The sequence below is a fragment of the Ceratina calcarata genome, unplaced genomic scaffold (assembly GCF_001652005.2).
Source record: "Ceratina calcarata isolate Rehan_Ccalc_2016 unplaced genomic scaffold, ASM165200v1 scaffold171, whole genome shotgun sequence".
Lineage (NCBI taxonomy): Eukaryota > Metazoa > Arthropoda > Insecta > Hymenoptera > Apidae > Ceratina > Ceratina calcarata.
In genome coordinates this window covers 103,189-125,544 of record NW_017138459.1, presented here as the reverse complement: position 1 = coordinate 125,544, position 22,356 = coordinate 103,189, and the positions used below count along the sequence as shown (strand labels likewise).

The 22,356-nt window shown below is 39.5% G+C and overlaps 1 protein-coding gene across 5 annotated transcripts in view; it reads left to right on the top strand.

Annotated features, from left to right (window-relative positions):
- Positions 1-22,356, top strand: part of LOC108632780 (protein groucho) — a 52,563-nt gene that overhangs the window by 983 nt on the left and 29,224 nt on the right. For 4 of the 5 annotated variants that reach the window (XM_026810710.1, XM_026810711.1, XM_018037574.2 and 1 more), the window contains exons 2-3: positions 19,382-19,479; positions 21,164-21,227. In XM_026810710.1, coding sequence (XP_026666511.1) covers positions 19,382-19,479; positions 21,164-21,227 — 162 coding nt within the window. Of the gene's footprint in view, positions 1-4,279; positions 4,300-19,381; positions 19,480-21,163; positions 21,228-22,356 lie in introns of those variants that run through there. The other variant, XM_026810712.1, reaches the window with a different exon arrangement.

The following is a 22,356-nucleotide window of genomic DNA, read 5'->3' as shown; positions in this document are numbered from 1 at the left end:
ACTTCAGTGAATCTGATCAACGCCGGTTTTATCTTAAATGAATTTAGTTATTTTGATCGTAATTCTCGATCTTGATTGAATTAGTAGCTTGGATATAATATAAATTAAACATTACGTTATCGTTATACATGGAAATCTATTTGGAAATACGAAAAACTTCATTCACGACCGTAATCCTGAGTTATTTTTATTTTGTATGAATTTGCTCGGCAATTATTTAGAACTTCGGTCTCAACACCGATTTCGTTGATTTCTGAATATGTCGTCAGTGACATGATTCTAAACAACTATTGTCTATAAATGTTTAATTGCGCGAAACCAGCGAGTGGAATGAGTATAGAAATTCTAAATTTCACTAATTAGATTTTATTCTTATACTGGTAGAGATTTACAATGTTTAGAAGACGGAAGGAAGTACTTATTCTGAGAGGCTGAATGTTCAAGATTAAGGAAAAACCTAGGGAAAGGGGAAAAGTAAAAGAATAGGGATGGTTGTGAGTAAGGACTGATGGAAAGGATAACTGCAGGGACGAAATCATGCGTTGGAGAAGGGACAGGTCAAAACTATGGCTGATACTTGTAATCGTGACAGTCTTAACTTACATGATTCTGCACTAATGCACTTAAAATGAACATTAGATAAACTAAAGTAACTAAAAATTAACGCGTTATCCAAAATGAATATAATGTAAAGTCTCCTTTTCTTTACGAGATATTTTCGAAAAATTGTCGGAATTGGCAGAATTATGTACTGCTACGGGCAGTTATTTCGATAAATGCTTATTAACGGATCCCCACTTCTGATTTCAATAAAATTGAAATATATCGTCAAGGTTTCCGTTCTAAATAATATTTTTCTATACATGGTATCGCCACTTGGCTTTAGTTCCTGAGGTATTTGTAAAAAACTTCAGTAAAAATTCTGTTTAGGGGATTCAGCTCTGACGAGCTTGGCCTTGAAATATAACGCATCCCTAATACTACATCACCTATTCAAATCTCGTACCTAACCCAACCTCCCACCACGTGGCGATACGTTGGCCGAAGGCCGACGGGCGCCACCTTGTATCTACACCTATTCAAACCGGATCGTGCTCCGCTGTCCATTAGAAAAATTTGTTGTCATCGAAGGTTGAAATGCTGCCTCGTTAGGATGGGTGGTTGGATTAGGTTTAAGGTTCGAATAGGTGTAGTATTAGAGATATTCTCTAAGAAGTTCTTACGTGCTTAAATAACATAGCCCTAAGTTGATAGAAATTCATGACAAATAAAATCGAACTCACAATCGGATGTTGCATCTACGTATACTCATCCGAAAAATCATGAATTACTGTGAAAAATTACCGTGATTGACACCGAATATGATCTAATCATTGATGATTCACAAGTAGCAGTTCCCGTCTTCTCTAGTCATTAGAGGGAACATGCGCATATATACATACCTTACATGCTATGGTTGTACGTATGTCGGACCAGAATCTAATAAGTTAGTTGTGTACTAACTAGTCAACTAATCACACATATTGTATACTACACATACTTGTCCTCATATATGTATACAGTTACTCCTCATTTGACGACGTATTTGTTTAACGACTTATGGCCAGCATCGCAGCACGTGGAATCTCCATTTTTCGTTTGTTTTGCTTTCTTCTTTTTTCGACGATGGCTGAAAAAAGGGATTCCATAAAACTAGTCATTTGTCGATTGTCATTTTAGTGGACGTGTATACGCAGCACATTTTGTTATGTAGCTATCTCATTCTCTGATTCTTATCTCATTTAAGACGTATAATATATTGTTTTAGAGCAGGTGCTTATAAACCAAAGCTCTGTAAACAAATGACTCAGTTCCAGGGAATTTTCTTCTTCGGTCATTCTCGCAGTTGAACAAATAAAAATGATTTTCTTGCTTAACGACTAAGACATAGGAACGGGTCTTAATCGCTAAATGAAATGCATACAGTTGTACGGAGATATACATAATAGTATGTCTGCGGTTAACGATTGTTCCTTTACTATCTTGTCAGTTACGTGAAGGAAGGAATTGAAGATTGTCCATTTAATTGAATTTCGTTAAAAACGAGGATAACGAACAATTGCTCACTCTTTCGATTAAGTCACTTTAATGCTGACATGGAACTTCAAGTATGGAAATACTAATGTGCGTTCGATCACTATTTATGTTGTTCTCAACCGTATTTGTAATGACTAGCCATTGCATATTTTAAACGAACGTTTTTCCGCGAATACGACTACCGTAATCGTACCTGTTTCCAGTTCAACCGTTATTTTTTTCTCTTACATGCTCGAAGTTCCTATTTATCGCAAAATTATACGTAAAGGTGATTCACTTGGCGGTGGCCTTGCTATATTTTACTGTCAATACCCCACGCGATTACCAGCATAAAGCAACCGTGAAAACATTTAGATCCGTGGCTAGATACGATTAACGGTCCAGCGTAACCAGTGTTTTCTTGACACTCCCAGCCGTGTACGCGCTTCGTTGTTCTACGCATAACGCCGAGACCGGTGAAATTAAATTTAACCTTCGTTGTCAAGAGCAGATAGTAATTTAAAACGCCCTAAGCAATGAGGCTACGAAAATTGCACCTGGTGCAACCCGTCATCTGTCGGCTGCCTTTTTCTCCATAGCTTTCAACTGATATTTCTGTCTATCAGGTCGTCCAATAATCTCGTACATGTATTTCATAATTTCCAATTTCTCGCGAGAGTGTACGAACGCGCATTACTGATAATTATCATAAATTTATTTATAATCGGGTTATTACATTATAACTGCAATTTTCGTTAAAATTGAGACGTTATTACGCGTGTGTCTACAACTACTATACGAAGTTCGTGTTCTGTAAATTGGATTTTTAATTTTGTAATTAATTTCGATGAAAAGATTGATTGATAAACAAAGGAAAATAATTTACAGAACTTGATTTACATACGTGCATTTATTTATACGTGTATTTTAGCTACATTATGCATTTTGGCCTCATATAAAGTCGTCGTAGGCGTTTAGGCGAAGTTGTGTATAATCGTTTCCAGCAAAAGTTATATCTCCGATGATCTAAAGCTAAATTTATTGTACTGAAGTCTTCCAATTAGTTTAACTCGGAATTATTGCGTTATCTCCAAAATGAATTTACAAATTTCTGAATGAGCGATACAGGAATCATGATTGTGTATTTTAAATGAAATCAGAACATTTGATTAAAGCATAATTTTTTAAAATCATACCTTGGGGAAAAAGCGAAATTGGTTAGGCTAGCTGTAACTCATTGTTAGATGTAGATTTTTACTATGTCTGTGTACATACGCAAATATGTATCTGTATTGTGTATTCGCATATTCGTTCTTTGCCAGGCGGACTCTTCCGGATCGTTAGCCGAACAAATCCCGGTCTCATATTTATTTTCTCTCGATAGTTTACTCATGTTTCGGTTTCCATCCTCGTTCTTCTATCGTCCATCGCACTTTTTGAAAAGCGCACACTCACGGCCAGGAAACGGACGCGCACCAGACTCGGTTTGCACACGCGCCTAAATACCCGCCCCGCTTCTCCTCTATGTATAAATACGCGCTCGATCAAATTGACGCGGATCTAATTTTTCTTCGTCCGTTTTTACGGATTTTGAGTCCGAGTCACTTCGAATTTACCGTGTGTGCATACGCGCACACCAGATTCGCCGTTCGGCCGTTTTTCCGTTCGCGAACGGTTCGTGCCTCGCGTGTTTGCCGCGCTTTGTAGAGTATACGTTTCCGAACAGACGGACAGACAGAGAAAAACGAACCGGGGAACGAGCCGAGGGAAAAAGAGATTATGAACGAGCGCGCCCAGTCCTCGAGGGAATAATATTTGGCCGGCGTGCAAGTTTTCGTTCGACCGTAAACAGTCGAGTCGAGGTGGAAAAACTGGTTGAGAATAGGACGAAAATAAATGGACGTATCGCGATTGCCTCTGACCAATATCTGCAATTACGTTAAATTCCGTGCACGTGACGACATCATCGCGATCGATGATTACCGAGCGAACGGTGCGGCTAAAAAAGTAAAAAACAAAAAGGGGAACAAAGAATAAATTCCAGATAAAGTGGGCCGCTCCTGTCTCTCGAGAAATTAAGTACTTGAAACTTGTTGGAACATTTCCAATACAGACCATTGAAATTGGAACAGATTTGCTCGCTTTAGAAGCCCGACTTAGAAGTTAGATGATCCATTCGTATTCGACGTATCCTACTGCTTGATCGCCGTTTTATTGTGGCCTTATCCTGGCCTTGTGTTTCACGTGAGTGAGAACTTAATAGAAACAATAAGAGATTTTATTATAGTAACAGTACACATTGTAGATGAATTGTATCAATGTTTATTATCAAGCTTCGGATTTTATGCATCTATAAAAAAATGGAATGTGCAGAAAATAGAAACATCGCGTGTAGTGCATAAAACTATATAGAATATTAAAAGTGAATTCATATTGCAATACCTAAATGATAAACTTAATTTCTATCTCAAGTGAATTTTTTTCATTTAGTATCTTTAGTTAATGTTTTATTTTGTATTTAAATCCACAGTCTATCACATGGTGAGAATAGAGCAATTTCATCTTCTCTTCACGAACATTTTCATTGCGAGTTAAGCCCAATATTATTTTCTTTATGCGATCTTATAAAGCGCATGACACCCATTTACCTGGTTTTTCTTTCATCGGATCGTAAATCGGATCGGCTTTTCGTTTAACCGCACTACCGGTACATGAGTTATAGAAGTTGTTCGTTAAGTATGTTTTCATCGCCGCAATACTCACCGTTTGCAGGTTTCCATAATCGATGGGTGTAGTGCAGATTTATAAGAATTTACTTAGAGGACGGACACAGGCGTTGCTTTATGGTCCGCTTGTCAGTTATAGATACTCTTTAAACGAACGAGCGTACCCTAAACTTTTTCACGCTTTAATCTCCTAATCCTATTATCGTCGGACGATCGTAAAATTCGTATCCGGGCAGGAGGTTACAATTTACAGAAGAGACAGTTGATTGTTGGCAAGTGCCTGCAATGTAAACACGGGTGCAAGGGTAAGAGAAGTAATAAAGAGGCAGAGAGAAAGAAAAGAAGGAACGGTTACCTGAGCTGCGATCAGGTCCGACATCGGTCATGTTTACTTGGCATTGTCAGTCTCGATTGTTTGTTCGGCTTGTTACCAAAGTTCCTCCTACTTTCATCGATCGTTCGGACACAGTTTCGAATAATATTTTTCGGGATAGACGTGTGCATTGTGCAATTTGTTCTGGTGCGAACGGCTCTTACCGAGTTTCGGCCTCGAACGTAACGAGAGAGGCAGCAGCAGTTATGTATGTTGCTGGCTGAGCTCTTTGTTTGACAAGAGAGTAGAAATCGAATTCGAACCGGTGAAAGTTGGCTTTAAATGCAAGAGGTTGCGTTGTCAAAAGTTAATGTTTGATAAAACTCTGAGAAGAACAAATACGTTTGGTTCGTAGGTATGCAAATGTTTGTCGATTGATCATTTCTTGATAATAGCTAATTTCTTTTTTCCGTTAGACAGTTTTAAATTAAGAATAAAAAATTTGAAATTTCTAAGAAATTTCTATGAATATTAACCAGAACATAAAATTCTATGAAGTAAAATTTTATACTCAATTGTGTTCTTTACAAATTTCACCAAAATTTATATTATGTAGTTAATCTCCTTTTGTATTTGTATGCATTATGCACTCCGTTTTATATGAGATTTAAAGCTCCCATTGAGATGCTGTTATAACATAATATCTGACGATATTTTATTTCTCCATCAATGAATATTCCAACGTATTCACTTGCGATCTCCTCTTGATTGATTGGTAAATTTAGCAAAGTATTAAATCGCTCCGTTTTGCACGCTCTATCGTGGATAATACCTCGGCGTAAAATCCATCAGCATCGAATGAAAGAAGAATCGTTGGAAACGCAGATACAATTTAAATCACGTTAAATCCCTAACGATAATGGAATCCGAGAGGAAGGTTTTTCGTGTCTTACCACTAATTATTATTATACGACAGTATACGCGGGAACAATCGCGTCGCGTAATTGTCGTTTGGAAACGAAGAAAAGGGGGAAGGCACACGAAATATAATAGCATGATGGATAACTGCAGAGATATACATTTAAGATCAGAGTGAAATTGAAATCGAGACGAGAAGAGCGACGGTAATGGCTCGACGGGTAGATAGATATGGGGACGAATGAAGGGGTTCGAAGTACGATTGCACGAAATTCGCGGTCCGCACGCTCGCGAGCTTCCGCAGAGACCGCAATATGCATTGGTAATTACATAGGATGAATTACACCGCGGAATGAGCGAAGCGTGTTACGTGTAACTGGCGCGTATTATAAATCTCGCGTCGTGCAAATAGCTCCACCACCTCTATTTTGCGTTGCAATCTATATACTCGATTCTGACGCCAGTTTGCTCGTTCATTATCTACGATTCTTTTTTCTTTATTCATTTTCCCTTCAATATATTTCATATACGTATGTACATTTTGGTATTCTTTTTCGTTTTGGAGAATATATATATATTTTTTTTTTTTTTTTTATTAAAAGCACATTATAAAAAAAATAAATAAAAGGAAGTGTCCCTAAGAACATTTGAAATTTCTATTCAGTTGGGTTTTGAAGTATTCATTAGCTAAATTGATGAAAGTGATTGATTCAGATTGATTCAGAAATAGTAGCTAGTATAGGATATAATATATTGTATTTTAGTAAATGTTTTGATTAGATTAGTTTCATTATTATATTAAATGCCACTATTAGTGTACATATATGTTACCAATAATTTGTGAAATTCCGTTCATTCATCAAATACCTACATATATGAAATAATTATACCAAAACGCTTAGTTATTTTATTTAATACAAATTAAGTGATTTAGACAGTTTAACAGTAACATGGACATTTATATGTCTTCTAGCGCTATACGTTTCGTATTAATGTTTACGATAGGCTCTGAAACTTCTTTTCTCTTCAATATTCTTTATATCTCTCAATTACACGAAGTATGCACTTGGGAAAGAATAAAACATATAAATAGATAATCAAGGAACACGCGGAGATTAAACAAGAGTATGAATAATTAACTCTGGAAGAATCAAGCGACGTTTTCCACGCGAGCACGTTGGAGGTCTTTCGGGAAATACCAGTTTCCATAGAACGACCGAACTGAGTCCCGTGTCGTTAGTCAACGGACGTCGCGCTGCAGGTTCATCGTGGTTATGAAAGCAAAAACGAACTATAGAGGAAGATGTAGAGTTTGGGCTTGTTCCTCGTGTTCAGACATCGGTCGTGACGCTTACCTAGAGCCCTGAAGAGTTACACCTTTCTTCTGGTCCTCGTGTCGCGTCGTGACTCATTTGAGTGCGGAGCCCCGATGCTTGACCGAGTTGACACAGGCGGTGTTATTGGCACTCTGGAGGGCCGCCAGGGTTGTTTACGTACAAGCTGTACAAATATTATTTCCGGACAAACTGGCTCGCCGATCATTACGAAACTCCAGACCGGAAAGTTTTAACAGCCGAGGCAGTGGCCCTCCCTCGTCTCGCCGCGTCACGTCTCTCCTCTCCGTCTCACCTTCGTGTTGTCCTCCAGACGATACTTTAAAACTTGTAGACTGGAGATCGATCGTTAAGGATCAAGACTCCGGTGTTTCCGTGACGACTACTTGAACCGCGGTACTCGACAATTTTTAGACGAGGCAAATGCAACGGGTTTGCGGCCGAACAATCGCGGAGACACGAATCGTGCGGTTCTTTTCTTTCTTTTTTGTCGGTTTCAATTCTGTGCTAATTGTATTGGGATAAACTCGAATGATTTTTGATTTGGCGAAAGATGCTCGAAGTAGGATTCCAACTTGCGTTTTTAATCACGAATCGAATGCGTTTCGATGAGAAAACAGGTGTTTATGGCAAATGCGATGAAGAGTTAATTTTATCAATTACTACGTACTGACTTCTGTGAGAAAATCCACTGTCCTCATACTACTGTTACTTTTACCATCACGACTCTGTAATTCACCTTAGAGACGAAGCAAAAGAGAAATGATTCTTTTTGAAATATCGCGAGGATCTGTATGTCAGTTCCGCCAATATTATCCTAAATAAATCACGTTCCGGTTGGAATTTCTTTATTGGCATCCGGCTTGCCTGTACGCGTCGTATAAATGCGAAAGAATATTCGGAAAAGCGTACGTGCTCCCTGATACAGCTTTGTCTGGTGAATTTCAGGAAAAATGACGCAGGTTCTTCGATGAAACGCGGCCATAGAAAATACTATATCTCTTATAAATTCACAATTTCAAAGATGCATTTCACCAGCGGGAGACGTCGAACTATGACTTTGAATGCTCGAGATGATAAGTCGATGCTCAACACGCATACCGGAGAACAATTGCACGCTTATCGCGCGATATCTCGACCCGAATTCATTCCGCCGCAAATAACGCGACTCGGTAGTTCCTGCAGCTAGATATACTGTCTTCTGTGTGGATATCTTTTACGTATTCGTGAATATCTGAAACAGCACTCTTTGCAATTCGCCTTTGAAATTGGTTCGTGATTGTCGATTCAAGTTATATGTATACACATCGGGAACGATATAAGATTCGTTGTATTGATTGATATTACTGTTCGCTGTAATCTTTACGTCATGCTTATATGAAGAGGTGTAATAGTCATAGTGATTAGTGATCTTAGTCACTTTTCGGAATTGGAAGCTTTCGGAAATGGCGGAGTTGTTCTATTAATCTGTTTACATTGTATTGCTATCACGTTGCAAGGTACATGAGTTAAAACTTGTTTTCTTTAAAGGTATTAGGATATATTTTGTTGTTTAATGCAAACGACAATATTGATTCCATTTAATTACTCGAAAAGTAAATTTATTATCACGAATTTATCACGAATTTTTATTTTCTAACTAAATTTGTTAACAAGTTTCATTAAATTTATTCGCACCTAGTGTGTCGCGACAAACAACTGGTCCGGACTCAAAAATTCATTGTTAATCGGTGGTTGCGGTGCAGCGTTCACGTGAACAGGTCCACCGAGAAATCGGCCGCCGTGCAAATCCCTTGGCTGTAATTGTTGCAAAATATATAAATGCAAACGCATTCGCGTTTACCCAGAATAGTCGTATTATCGAACCAACTTTGTGCGGGTACCACGGAATTTATCGAAAACAGCTTAACTCTCTCTCAACTCTTTATCCTATATCGTTCCACGATGAAATATTTAATAGAGTATTTCACTTTAGTAGAATAATAATAATTTCTGTTTCTAGTTTCAATAATTTTTTATTAACCACAAGCCAAATTAAATATTTAGTTACGGATATACAGATAGTTACTATTTATGGACTTCACTGTACAGTTTTCCTTAGTTTGCCGAACATTCTCCATTTTTCATTGCATTTTATTGGCAGCCATATATTTTGTGTTAATTTGGCAACAGATTTTATGGTATTTTCGATCACAAAGTATGCCACGAAATAATCGTACTTTTAGGCGATAATACGGACTAATTTGTAAGAGGCAGATAGGCTAGAGTCCTTAAGTTAGCCTCATTGTTCGTAGACCCTGGGACGCTCTTCTATGCTTCATAGGGCGATAGTTAGAAATTGCCGATAATTATGCGCTCGATACTTCTTCCATTGCTGGGTGGCTTATCCCGCCGAAATCAGGGAATGTTGAAAGAAGAATAACGAAATCCTGTATGATCCTTTTATGGTATTTTCAATCACAAAAGCTATGCAAACTATCCAAGAAGTAATCCTACTTTTCGAGCGATAATACGGACTAATTTGTAAGATTAGAGTCTTTACGATCGCCTCATTGTTCGTATATCCTGGGATGTTCCTTCACGCTTCATAGAGCGGTAGTTAGAAATTGTTATTATGCGCTCGACCCTTCTTCTATTACTGGATGGCCTGTCGCGCCGAGGTCAGAGAAGGTAGGAAAAAGAATAACGAAATCCTGTATTGTTTGCCAGACCACTTTGTCAAATATTTGTCTACACTGGAGCTCTTGAGAGCAGTGACCCGATAAATGATCCTCGGAATTAGTTCTCACGTTGCGAGTTAATGAGGGAACGTTTCATTGAAACAAGGCTATTGTTGATAATGTCGATTAGGTATCTTATCTTGATACGAAACCCAAGTGATTTTTTTGTAAGGTCTCAAAACATATATAATTTCGAACTCGACATCCATTTGTGTAAATAGATTTCGGCATAAGTCGTAACACGCACGTGGCAGTTACGTGCAACCATACAATTGTTTTGAAAATTATTCTGCGTAAAATAAAATTGATGTTGAATTACACTCGACACAGGAATGTGGTTTTATCATATTGTATTATATTTGGCATGCACTCACTTCTCTTTTTATTGAATCAATGGGATGCTTGTTCTGTCTCGTTCGGATGGTCTTATTGCACGATAATAATCGATGCGGGGCCTGTTTATTGTATCATTAGGGAAAAAGGTAGAAGTTTTAAGCAGAAACGAGTGAGTAGGTGAGAACAGCGGTGTCTCCTCCGGCAAAATTCCCTACTTGGCCGGTGTGGATTATTGCAAAGGGGACGGAATCGACTACGAAATTGAAGGGCTCCGGGCAATTTGGGACGGTCCGCCCTAAAACTGCCGTCAATTTCCGCGTTAATGGCCGAATTCAGGAAATGGTACTTGGACCCTCGTCACCATTAAAATACTTTGGTATATACAAGCTTCAAGCCCCGTGGACGTCTCGTGGCCGGTCGAACCGGAAAGTAGCCGAGACTATTTCCAAGTCGACGAGAGACAGACGTATCTATCGGACCCTCTCTCGGTCTTCCCGACGCGTATCGATTACTTATTTTGTACGTCGCGTCGAGACCTGATTACAAATTAAAATCGTGCCTGGCATTAACCGTTCAGGAGGAGTTCCGACACGGCTTTTCTGAAACGAGAACGTGTTCGAACTTTTAAATACCAGAAGCGCTTAATCGTGAGCCCTTTATCTTCCTTCCTTTGATATCACCGTTCACGTTACTATAGTTTTTTTCTCTGGCTACTTCGACTGTATATCTACTTATAATTCCCGTCTAATGTCTTGTAAATAACTTCGATTGAATTTTAACGTGTGTCTCGCTACTACTACTACTACTAGATGTAAGAACGTGCGTTGAACGAAGAAACACAGTTATTTGAAAAATTTACTTCAGAAAAAGAATCAGTATTACCTATTTCATTGACCACTGCCTCGTAATGAAACGCACGCTTCCCATTTAAAACCGGCGTCCGACTATCGAGTATGGTGCAACATTGCACACGTTTGAAATCGAGCGGTGCGTACATACCAAGGTAACAACGCAGACAAAAAGAAAGAGATAGGTGAATCGACAGGCAGAGAGAGAGAGAGAGAGAGAGAGAGAGAGAGAGAGAGAGAGAGAGAGAGAGAGAGAGAGAGGTGCAATTACAAACGGGACCTGCTGGTATCACAGCGTACATCAAAACGGTTGGGCGCCACTGGTAGCGAGTAAACAGTACTGTATTGTATTTGTGTGCTTAGCCCGGCAAATATTAGCCACCATATCGCTTATGGTGCTTGTTGAGCGAGGGTGATGGTCGATAGTTTCCGTGGTGGGAGCGGTGAAGAGGCTTCGTTCGTGAGCGTAATGCGCTCGCGCGCTCACACCACACGCTCGGGTCTGCCTGTATACATAAGCACGCGCAATACGCATGTCGCCAGGCGGCAGTGTGCTATTCGTGGCTGAGTGTGTTTGTCCATCCGTCCATATAGGACTGTTTGTCCTTGCTCTCCTTGTTTGAAGAACGTCGGGATCCCGGTCTGTGCAAACTCCTCATTATTGCGAACAATGTACACAGGGCTTAGCGCGTGCGTGCGTGCGTGCGTGCGTGCGTGCGTTTCTGCGCCCTCGTGTACTCGCCGTGCACTCGCGCGCTCACATACAGGCTTGCGCAATTGCCTGCGAATTCTCTCCCTCTCTTTCTCATCGATTTTACTACACGTGTACGCGCAACGAGTCGTTCTGTCCGATTCCTGTGCATATGCGTAAGTACATGTATGAATGGTTGCACGCGTGCAATCGCACGGTTGGGCATCTGTGTAGATACTGTAGATACATGCAACGAACGTGTGGTGTATCATCGAGGCGTGATCGAATTTTTTTCGCGACCCGGTGAAAACGTTCTTCCATCCCCTCGACGTGCGCACCGCTGATTGCACACAGAGGCTCGAGTGTTCTCGTTGGCTTCGATTGCGCTCGTTTAGCCAGCGAGAGCATGAAACCGCGAATCAACGCGCGCCGAAGTATCCACAAGATTGCATTAAGAAAATGGGTTCGATGACGCGGTAAACGCGATCAATGATTCGTTTCGATTTTTCTCTATCCGCGTTTCCGACCATAACTCACTAGGCATTTAATCCATGTTTAATAAGTAACAGCACCGTTTATTTTTCAATGTTTTGCGAACTTGCATAAAGTTCTCACTGATTTTCATCAAATAGATATATTTATGTACATATGTGATAAAGATAAGTTTTTCGTTTGTAAATGTAGAATAATTAATTGAATNCTCATGTTCAGATTGTGATTTCTAATATCTTATTGTAAGAACGTGTAACTGAATAAAACAACGACCCAAAATTCTTCTTATATGCCAAAAGACGAAAAGTGTAGTCCAGTAAATTGATATTTTTAGCCAATTTTCTGGGTGATATTAACGTTCTACCTTATCGCAACGGGTCGGAGCCTATCTTAATTTTGTATCTATTAAATAAAACTTGTTTCATAATAGTAATTGTCAACGCTCCCACGCTACTATGTATAGAATAGATTCCTCGAACGATAGCAAGACGTAAAACAGTTTGCTCTATCGATCCAGCGAGATACACAGCTGGTCGATTAATTTCAAGGAAACATTCCATGAATCGATCGATTTTGTGCGAAACCGAATCTCACAGCCGCGGTCTCCTTTTTCTTTCGACCGCAGTCAGCTGACATGTATGATAACAAGCTTCTACTCACGCGCTCACCGCTTCCTTTAGAGAGCAGTGAAATTCTCTCAGGCCCCAGGAGCCGTGGCGGGCCCGTCGCGCCAGGATCCTGGCGTGACGGTTAGGTCAGCTGGTCGGTGGTTTGCGAACTATCTCAATTTGCCTAAGCCGCAACCGCGGCGACCACGGGAACCACAACTTCCCTCATCCGTGGCCACCTTTGCCCCTCTTTCTCCGCAATTTCAGCCGTTCTCTCTCCAATGCGCCTGTCCTTCTCCTTTCGACTTTTCACTGCCGAATATACACGGTGCATATTATTGCATATTATATTTTTTTAGATTATTCAAAGTTTTCGTAAATAGATAAACATTCATAGTATAATCATTAAAAAAGAGTAAGAAACTGTTTTTTCTTGCAAACTGGATAAGACAATCGTTAGAATGAAATCTATAAGATAATACAAATACTAATTCAGTAGATGATAAGGACAGACGATTGAATCTATTGATAAATTTAGTGTGTACAAGTATAACAATCTGCATCCTTTAAATTCACATTTTTCATAGATATGTACATTACACGTATAACGCTACACCCTGTATATTCGTTCCTTGGTTCCCTGTCTCCACAGTCTCGAGAATTTAGCAACTAACTACGTAGTCTCCGCGCGCTGGCGTAACCTCTGACCGCAGATCCTCGCACCGAGCAGGCGACACTATCCTGTACTTTGACTCGTAGTAAGCTCGAGCAATTTTAATGATACTCCAACCAGAAGGTAGGGAAACGTGGAAGGGAGCGAGAATACCGAAGATTCCATTGCCTCTATTGCAAATAACCGCGAGCAACCCGCGAAAAAAGAAGTTGATTTTTATACTCGCTTCTGGTCGCAGCGTTCTCGGTTTAAAAACAAGAGATTGAATTCTTTCTCGACTGCACGAGCTATCAGGAATCTTGCGGTTTTCTTACCACTCGCTGGCTAATTTCAGTACAAGGTAGGGGAAATTAGCGCGTGTTGCAATGTGCAGAAGGTGCACAGTGTGGAAACCTCATTTCAAGTTGCAATTGAGGGAATTAGTATGTTAGATTATCTGCGAACGCTTAACGACAACATGAGGTATTAAAAAATTCTATTGCAGACACTGTGAAGAATAAGATATGTAAAGATATAGACAATCAATACATATGCACATATCCTATTCTTCGTAATATCTAAAAGTAGGTGGAACATCTGCAAAAATGTTAGAAAATATATGCTGATAACTATTGATCGCACGTTGTGAGGCAGCTGCACGTTTTAGATAAACTGTTAACGCAGTTTATTCGTAGAATAGAACAAGAACTTCCTCTTGTGTGCTCACAGCTTTTATCTGGCAAATACATCACTGTGGAAGACACGTACGCATACATGCACATATTGTTTGTTCTGTCTAGAAACGATACCCGTGTACTGTCGTATAAAACTATTTATTAACGGCATTAACGAACGATACTTCCATCACGGAAAAAAAGAAACAATGACAAAATTGTAACGTACAATCTATAAGCAATTTAATCGAGGCTTTCTCGATACAATATTAACTGGCGATAGAAGAGTTTCTGTTTACGATGGAATTAAGATTCACGGTAATAAAACGAGCTAAAGATTTATTCCTCGTATATTTCTGTTGATCACTGTTCGGTCTCATTTAGTTTCCGCGCGATAAAATGATTTTCTCGTGTGCCAGAGACGCCTGAAGGATTTACGATTTCTTTTAACAGTGATCAGGATTCGGCTAGAGCAGAAATAAGTGGAATGCGTGACATCATTATTATTCTTGTCAAATTACTACTATTCATCGCGTTTTATCTAGTATGATTCAGATCCTTTCGCGCGACAGCGTAGCAGTGTAGTGAAAAATATGATTCGTCGCGTCTTTGCAGAGCGTGTGTTTGTCGAGTAAATGTCACATAGTAGGATGCGTGAAAAAGATGTTTAAATTTGTCGCGGTAATATCTCCGGTAATATCTCTGTATTTTATCAGAATCAGGATTTGCATTTTGGTAGTAATTGAACAATTTATTTATAGTTTTTTTTTCTCAGATGTTTCATTGTTTTATCGGTTTTGCAATTTGTTCCAAATCGTGGAGTGCAGGTTTCGCGTTTGTTTGCGCAATTTCATCTTTCACCAAGTAGAATTTATGTCATATTGCAAAGTTATGGCGATGCTTACCTCGGAAATCCCAGTTCTGACGACAAATTTGCTTCCGGATTGCGAAAATCTCCGGGTGCCGGTAGTAACTATACGTTATTTCTACTAAAGCGAACCCAGAGTGAACAGCACAACGGCACGGTGTACGCTGCACCGTGCCAGTGGTCGGTTTGCATTGCGGTGCACGGCGTAACGAAGTGCATTTTAGCGCATTAGCCGAAACGCTCTAAAAGCCGCAAAGTGCCGCTTGCGTTAAGAACCGTTTAAACTACTGCAACAAGCTGCGTAGAATGCGTGCAAATGCCGCATGCACGTATGTACGTTGTCGTACTAGAAAATGCAAAACTTATAACAAAGATAGAACGTGGAATTTTGTATTCAATTGTAGCGTTGTCATTAGCAGATCTCAGAACAATACTGGTTATCTAGTGGATCCTCTAATTATCTAAAAGATCTCTTATGATTTTCTGACGCATACCTAGACATGTATTTATATAAATGTATAATACACAAATACATATATTCTTATGTATTTTTTTGTATGAAAATAATTCGTACTTTCGGAAAGAAAGTTCAGTCTTCTTCGAAGAGCAGCGCCTTTATTGTTTTTTTTTTCTCTGGCATCGAGAAACCTTGATTTCGAGTTCGGATTCAATATTTTATTGAAACCAGACGATCGAGTCGTCCCTGTTTCGATGGAACAAAGAGGCGGATGTAAAAGCGCGGAAGGGAACCGCAAGAATTCCCTCGTACAAAGAGACTTTCCGATGGAATCTCGATCGATTTGGTTGGTCGACAGCTGAGCCGAACACGGACTTCTAGGCTCACGGTTCATTTGATTACAACGATTCGATTGTGATCGAGGTCAGAAGGAACCCGATGCATTTCTAGCTTAACCCAAGATAACTCCTTGGGCTAGCCTTCTTCCTCCTTGTTTTTCATCAATGATGCTTCACGAAGCACATCTCGAGAGCACGGTTTATCTCAGTTCCAAATTATGCCGACGGCATTACCATAAGCTAAGTCAAGTAATGATCGCGATGATATAAAAATGTTTCAAATATTTGTCTCTCTAATTATTCTGTACAATTAGGTCCAAGCGTTTTTGTTCAATCTCAGTTTAAATCGATTCTAAACTAATCATTTTCTATCTTAGTTAAAAGCATGAGTATTAGGCGGGTACTCGAAAAGTCATTAAAAGCGGTTTTCTAAAAGCCATTAATAATACGCCGACTACCCGTTATTTACATTAATCAAGACATGCATAATCCACCGGAAACCCGTCTTTTTGACGCTGTGCTTGCACGTCGATCGATTTTCACGTGTTGGTCAGAGATAACGTAACGCCGGTTGTGTAGGAATAAGGGGAATCGTATCCAACACGATCTACAGGTCGGTCGAAGGCCGACGCTTGCGTAGGCACTGCGAATGTGTATATGTAGTTAACAGAGAACAAGCCTCTCTCACTTTGCCTGGTTGGTCTACACGTGAACGCCACGCCGGTGAGCACCCACGTGCACTTGGACACACACATGCGCGCGCGCGAGTCCTCGTCGCAAGTTCATAGTTTCGGTTGTAGCGTGTAATCCTCGCGGACACCGCAAACATGTAATTAACACTTGCTCTCTCTCTACGAGCCGTTGCAGTCAGTCGAGATCATGTCGACTATACACCGGGCCCAGCACGGCTGTGTCTACGCTGTGTCCGTGTATGGGTGTGTGTAATCGTGCGTGTACGCCGAGCAATGTAACGAGTAAGACCTCTGACGTACGAGGTATCTCCAGGGTGAAAGCAAATATTTTGCTGCTGCATTCTCTGCAACATTCCCTCAAGTAGTTTCGTATTATTTACCTAATTGATAGATTTCTCTTTTGCAACTTGTTTTATCTCTAACACCTAATTTAAGCCTAATAATGAAACAAAGCGCGATATATTTACTTTGACAAATTTTTGCGCAATAAGAAAAAAAAGAATTAATGGAATGCAGAAATTATTTGCGATCATAATTCATCTTTCAAGTAAACAAGCTCCAAGTCAAAAGTTCATGGCAAACTCGACGACGTCCAGTGTGCACCAGAGGCTGCATTGAAACTGAAAACCTATGATTTGAAGTTTTCATCGATGCATGGAACTCCGTAGCCTCCGAACTCGAACCATTCATCCAATTCCTATCGATTCCGACGACTGTACACATCCTGCACTCATACGTAGCGCACATTTCTCCTTTCACATTATCGCGAACATTCTTCGCGATTCTTCATATATAACGCCGGAAATCACGCTCCCGTCGCCACAGACCCGATATTTATATCGATAATATCTCTGAAATCAGATTCGAAACTTTTGCCATATATTTTTCGCGTACGAAATCGTCTACTTTCTACGTTCCTCGGAGGAATATTGTCAAATAAAATTAAGTTAATTCCCGTTTTTCAGAATATCGTTTTGTTCATTTATATTTATATATACTTATTGATTATTTTATCAACATCTGTTTGCCAGTTTATGATTCATGTACGAAATTGAAGATTTTATATACAATAAAATGTAACATTCATTTCCGAACATATTGGTCAAAATTACTTTCCAGTTAATACATGCGTTTTGATCAAATGACACTGAATTGCTAATTCAGATTTGTGGTATTTATACTAGTAAATATAATATGCGCTTTTGTCGATAACATGGAATCTCTCTATCTCTACGCTTTACACGCACGCATATATTGAATGAAAGTGCAAACTGTATCGTTTTGAATCATGCATTCCCTAATGGAGAAACCCAAGCCAAGTCCCACCTGCCAGTACTCTCGTTATCGCGTTGCGTTACATTACAACATTTTGCGTTCATCCACGCGTGCACGATTACTGATGGCGTGTTCGGATGTCTTTTTCTTGTTTACCGTTGCAGGAACGGCGCGCATCGCATCGCCTCTTTCGCTACGCCTGTCTGATTCCCCCTTTTCTTCGACGGAGGCCGCAAATCGGCTAACGCATTACTTCCTGCATTCATTCCCGCTTCTTCACGATGAACAGCTGTGTGAAATTAATTATTCACCGCCGGCACTGACGCGTATTCACGTCGCGCGCTCCGCTCGGCTTCTGTCGCGTCGCCGCGTTCCCTCCTTCTTTTTATTCCTCGCGCTATTCTTCCCTTTTTATTTGGAGAGACGTCTTCTTAGAATGGTATTCAACCCTAACGGGTTTTAGCGATTTCCTCATTAACAAAAATTATCTTGTACATCATCCTAGATTACATAAAAGAAAAATTTTATTAAAAATGCATTCATGTATGAATGGTACAAATGATAATTGTTAAAAGTATTATTCTGTTAATAATGAATATGAAGCAAGCTCCAATTATTATTAATGGTTGTGAAACGCGCCTATGTACATACGCGCGTCTATGTATGTATACCTAAAGCAGCTGGGACGGATGTTATCATTTTTAGTTTCTCCCGGAATAATAGCAGCGTACGCGTAGCTATCTCGGCTAAAAAGATAATGATATGCAATCTTTTGTCTCGGTGGTTTTCACATAACTGGCGTGCAATGATTAATAGAGCAAAGTTTAGACTGCAAAGTTTGTTCATGTTTTACGTGCTGTTGCGTTATAACGTGATACCACACACGATGAAGTTGGATATTCTAACCAGCCGCTTATTTCTCCACTTTCGCAAGCTAAACCGCGGTTTATTACCGTGAAGTTTGATATGTATTTTTCGGTAATAATAAAATAGCCGTACGGGAAACAATATTATCTCTTTACACATGTTTTTGATTCATTTTGTTATATGTACATTTAACTGATTATATACCCATGCACACCACTAATGGCGATGCATACTTATTTGGCACTGAAGTACAATGAGTTAGGTATATACTCATAAATTCAAGTATAGAATTTTTTCTTTTAAGAAAAAATTTTTTACGTCTTTGCACTTCTTCGAGTAATGAACATTATACTCAAAACGCATATTCGATATCTGCTACGTCAAATAGTAATGTTCCTGTTAAATACGTAATGAACATAAGTCTGTGCTTAAATGTTTCGAAAAAAATTAAGAATTAATTTGACCATTAATCGAGGTGTCGGTATATATTAATGTCTCTGTCGTAAATTTGTTGCAGGGTCCACCGCAATCTGGACAGCAAATTAAACTCACAGTCGGAGAATCCTGCGATAGGATCAAGGACGAATTCAGCTTTTTGCAGAACCAATGTCACGCGTAAGTAAGAAATACTTTATTATACCATGATCACGTTCCTGCACACATCCATCACAGTATTTCACGTACTATTTCAAGTTTCAATCTACACTATATGAGCATTAAATATATCGATCCGGTTACATTTACATTTCTAGTATTAAATATTTTATTCTTCTCTTCATTCATTATTAGATTGCGGATTTTATGCATTTATCTATAAATTCAAGTAAGCAAGAAACGTAGAACATCATTAAAACTTTGTACAGATTCTCAGATATCGAAGCTCTAATGTTAATAAAAGAAATGAAAACCTTATCTTTGAACCAATTATTAAATCGACATTGCGATACTCCTGCAGTAAGAATGATAAGTAACTTACCAACAAGTGGAGCGTAAAAGCAATCAACCCCAATTCAAAGGGATTCTTACCTTTTCCAAGTTATTTCGTAATTCAACTCAAAATAAATTAATATTAAAAAGGACGGGCGGTTGAGCCACAGCTAATCTGGAAGCGGGTCTTTCGGTATGAATAAGTTAATTATTAAATCGTGTAACGATGGAGAAAGAAGAAGAGCAAAAGGAAGAAAGAGAGGCGAAAAAAGGAGCAGCAATAGTCGTAAGACGATTGAAGTCGCGCGGCACCTGCTCTTCAGCTCTTTTTCCCTTTTTTTTTCCTCTTGTTCTCCTTTTGTCTCGGAGTTGCATACGTAGCTACCGGGTACTACCGTCGCCGGATCGAGGAAGAGCCTGGGAATCGACGCAGCTGCTCTTCCTTGGCTTTGCACGCGATACACAAAAGCCATAAGTGATTTACGACAACGTGGCCATTGGCAGACACGTAATGACACCCGTGAGTCCGTGAGCCATCCGCGAATACGAAATTAAAGAAAGCCACGGGTCGGATCTCTCGCCTACTACTGCATTTTTCAGTGTTTCGCGGATCGAAACTTTCATTGTTCATCGTCGTGCAACCTGGAACTTCCCAGCCGGAAGGTTTCAACCTCTTTCCCTTTGCTTCTTTCCTTCTCTACTTTTTTCCCCTGTTTTCGCTCTGAAGTTGGCGAACGAGTGTAGAGTATACGTGTATACTCGGCATTGTTCTCTAACGATGACGTGGAATATAAGAGAACGGGGCGAATATAGACAGCTCTCTGAGCGAACGATAGGAAACGTTTGGAAGTTCGGAGTAGCACGCAACACTTGTGAGAATGTACAAGGTGTCTAGTGATAAGTGCTACAATCAAGAATAGAGTGATCCCGTTTTCAAACAAAGAAAATAAAACGGAATAAAATTTTTTATACGCATATCGGATATTGTGTGATTTACATTGTAACGAGAAATAATCACGTAATTGGAAAAATTGGTTGAAATAGGAAAAACGAAATAATCCCTATTAATATAAATGCTTTTCATTAGTTTCATATTGAGAAAGGCGAATTGTATTATTTAGTGTTTAATTTAATATTTTCATTAAATTAAATTAAATTACATTCATTATGTCAATCTTGTATTTTAAATGTTCAACTTTATTACTGAATGTCCCTTAAAGAATTCGTTCATGCATTTGATATACACAAACACACGTGCTGCAATACGAATAATAAAAAAGATATAACTGTATTAAAAATAAATATTTGCATGTATATATTATTATAAAATGATTAATGATTTTTAATGACTTTTTCCTGTCACTGTTTACAGTTTAAAACTGGAGTGCGAGAAACTAGCAACGGAGAAGATCGAGATCCAGCGACATTACGTGATGGTAAGGCATTATCATTTCGTTACACTAATTCCGGTTAAGTCTGTGCTTCCTCCGTTTCTCTCTATCTCCTAAACTTTCGGTACCACTGCCTCTATCGCTTCCCTCGTTTTCCGTATCCGGGATAATCATGCTTGCTCGACCGCTAAACCACCTCGGCTTCTTAACATTAATTGCATGCCATACCGCGTTTACATTGGCCTGTTACGCCTTGCACGTTCTCCACCGCTTCAGGTACCTACTTACACGTATCCGCGAACACAAGTCACTTGAGCCACGTGTACACATGTATCCACATATTTTTTTATCTTAAGCGCGTAACTACTGAATCTGTTAAGCAGCGGTTTTTTGTTTGCATTCAGATTTGTTGACACGATACTTACAACTACCGTTAATTCCTAACGAAAAATATGAAAGCAGTCTGAACAGATCATATAATTTTTTCGTGTGCAATAATTTCTCCCAATATCGGGAAAACGTTTCTCTTATATGCAGTTTGTTCATTATTAAAATTTAGAGAAGAAAGGGTTAAATGATTACTTATGAATAGTCGTTTTCGGGTACCTACCTAATGATAAAGTGATCCGAACGTTCGGATAGCAGCGCGCAAGTAATGTTTGAGGATAATGTAGTTGCCCTGGTTGGCTCGCTACTCCGAATGCTTTCCAACGATCGACCGCCGTAAACCAGTCTAATTATACCGATCCGCGTGTCCCGTGAGGAAATCCGACCGGCATTCGCTCGCTGCACGCAAGATGGGATTTATTGCCGGACGCTTTCATGGTAAATGTCCCGCAGTTAACCCTCGCAAAATTGGACTGTGTGCACAGGGAGAAAGGTGTGTAGCATGGGAATCGAACGGGGAGAGAGGTTATCGCGGACCCGTTGACATAATTAATTGACTCCGATATCGAAGCTATCGTTCATTTAGAACGTTACAAAAAAGTCGTATCTTCGTTGCGTCAACTTCAACTGCTCCGTTTTCTTGGTACGGGGAGTGGTGTGACATGCAAGAGATTTATTGGAGTTATTTAAAGTTTTATTCACTTAATGCTTTCTTTGTTGAAATTTTATTATATAATGCAGCGAATTTACGAGCAAGAAACATGTAAATGTTAAAACTATAATAATC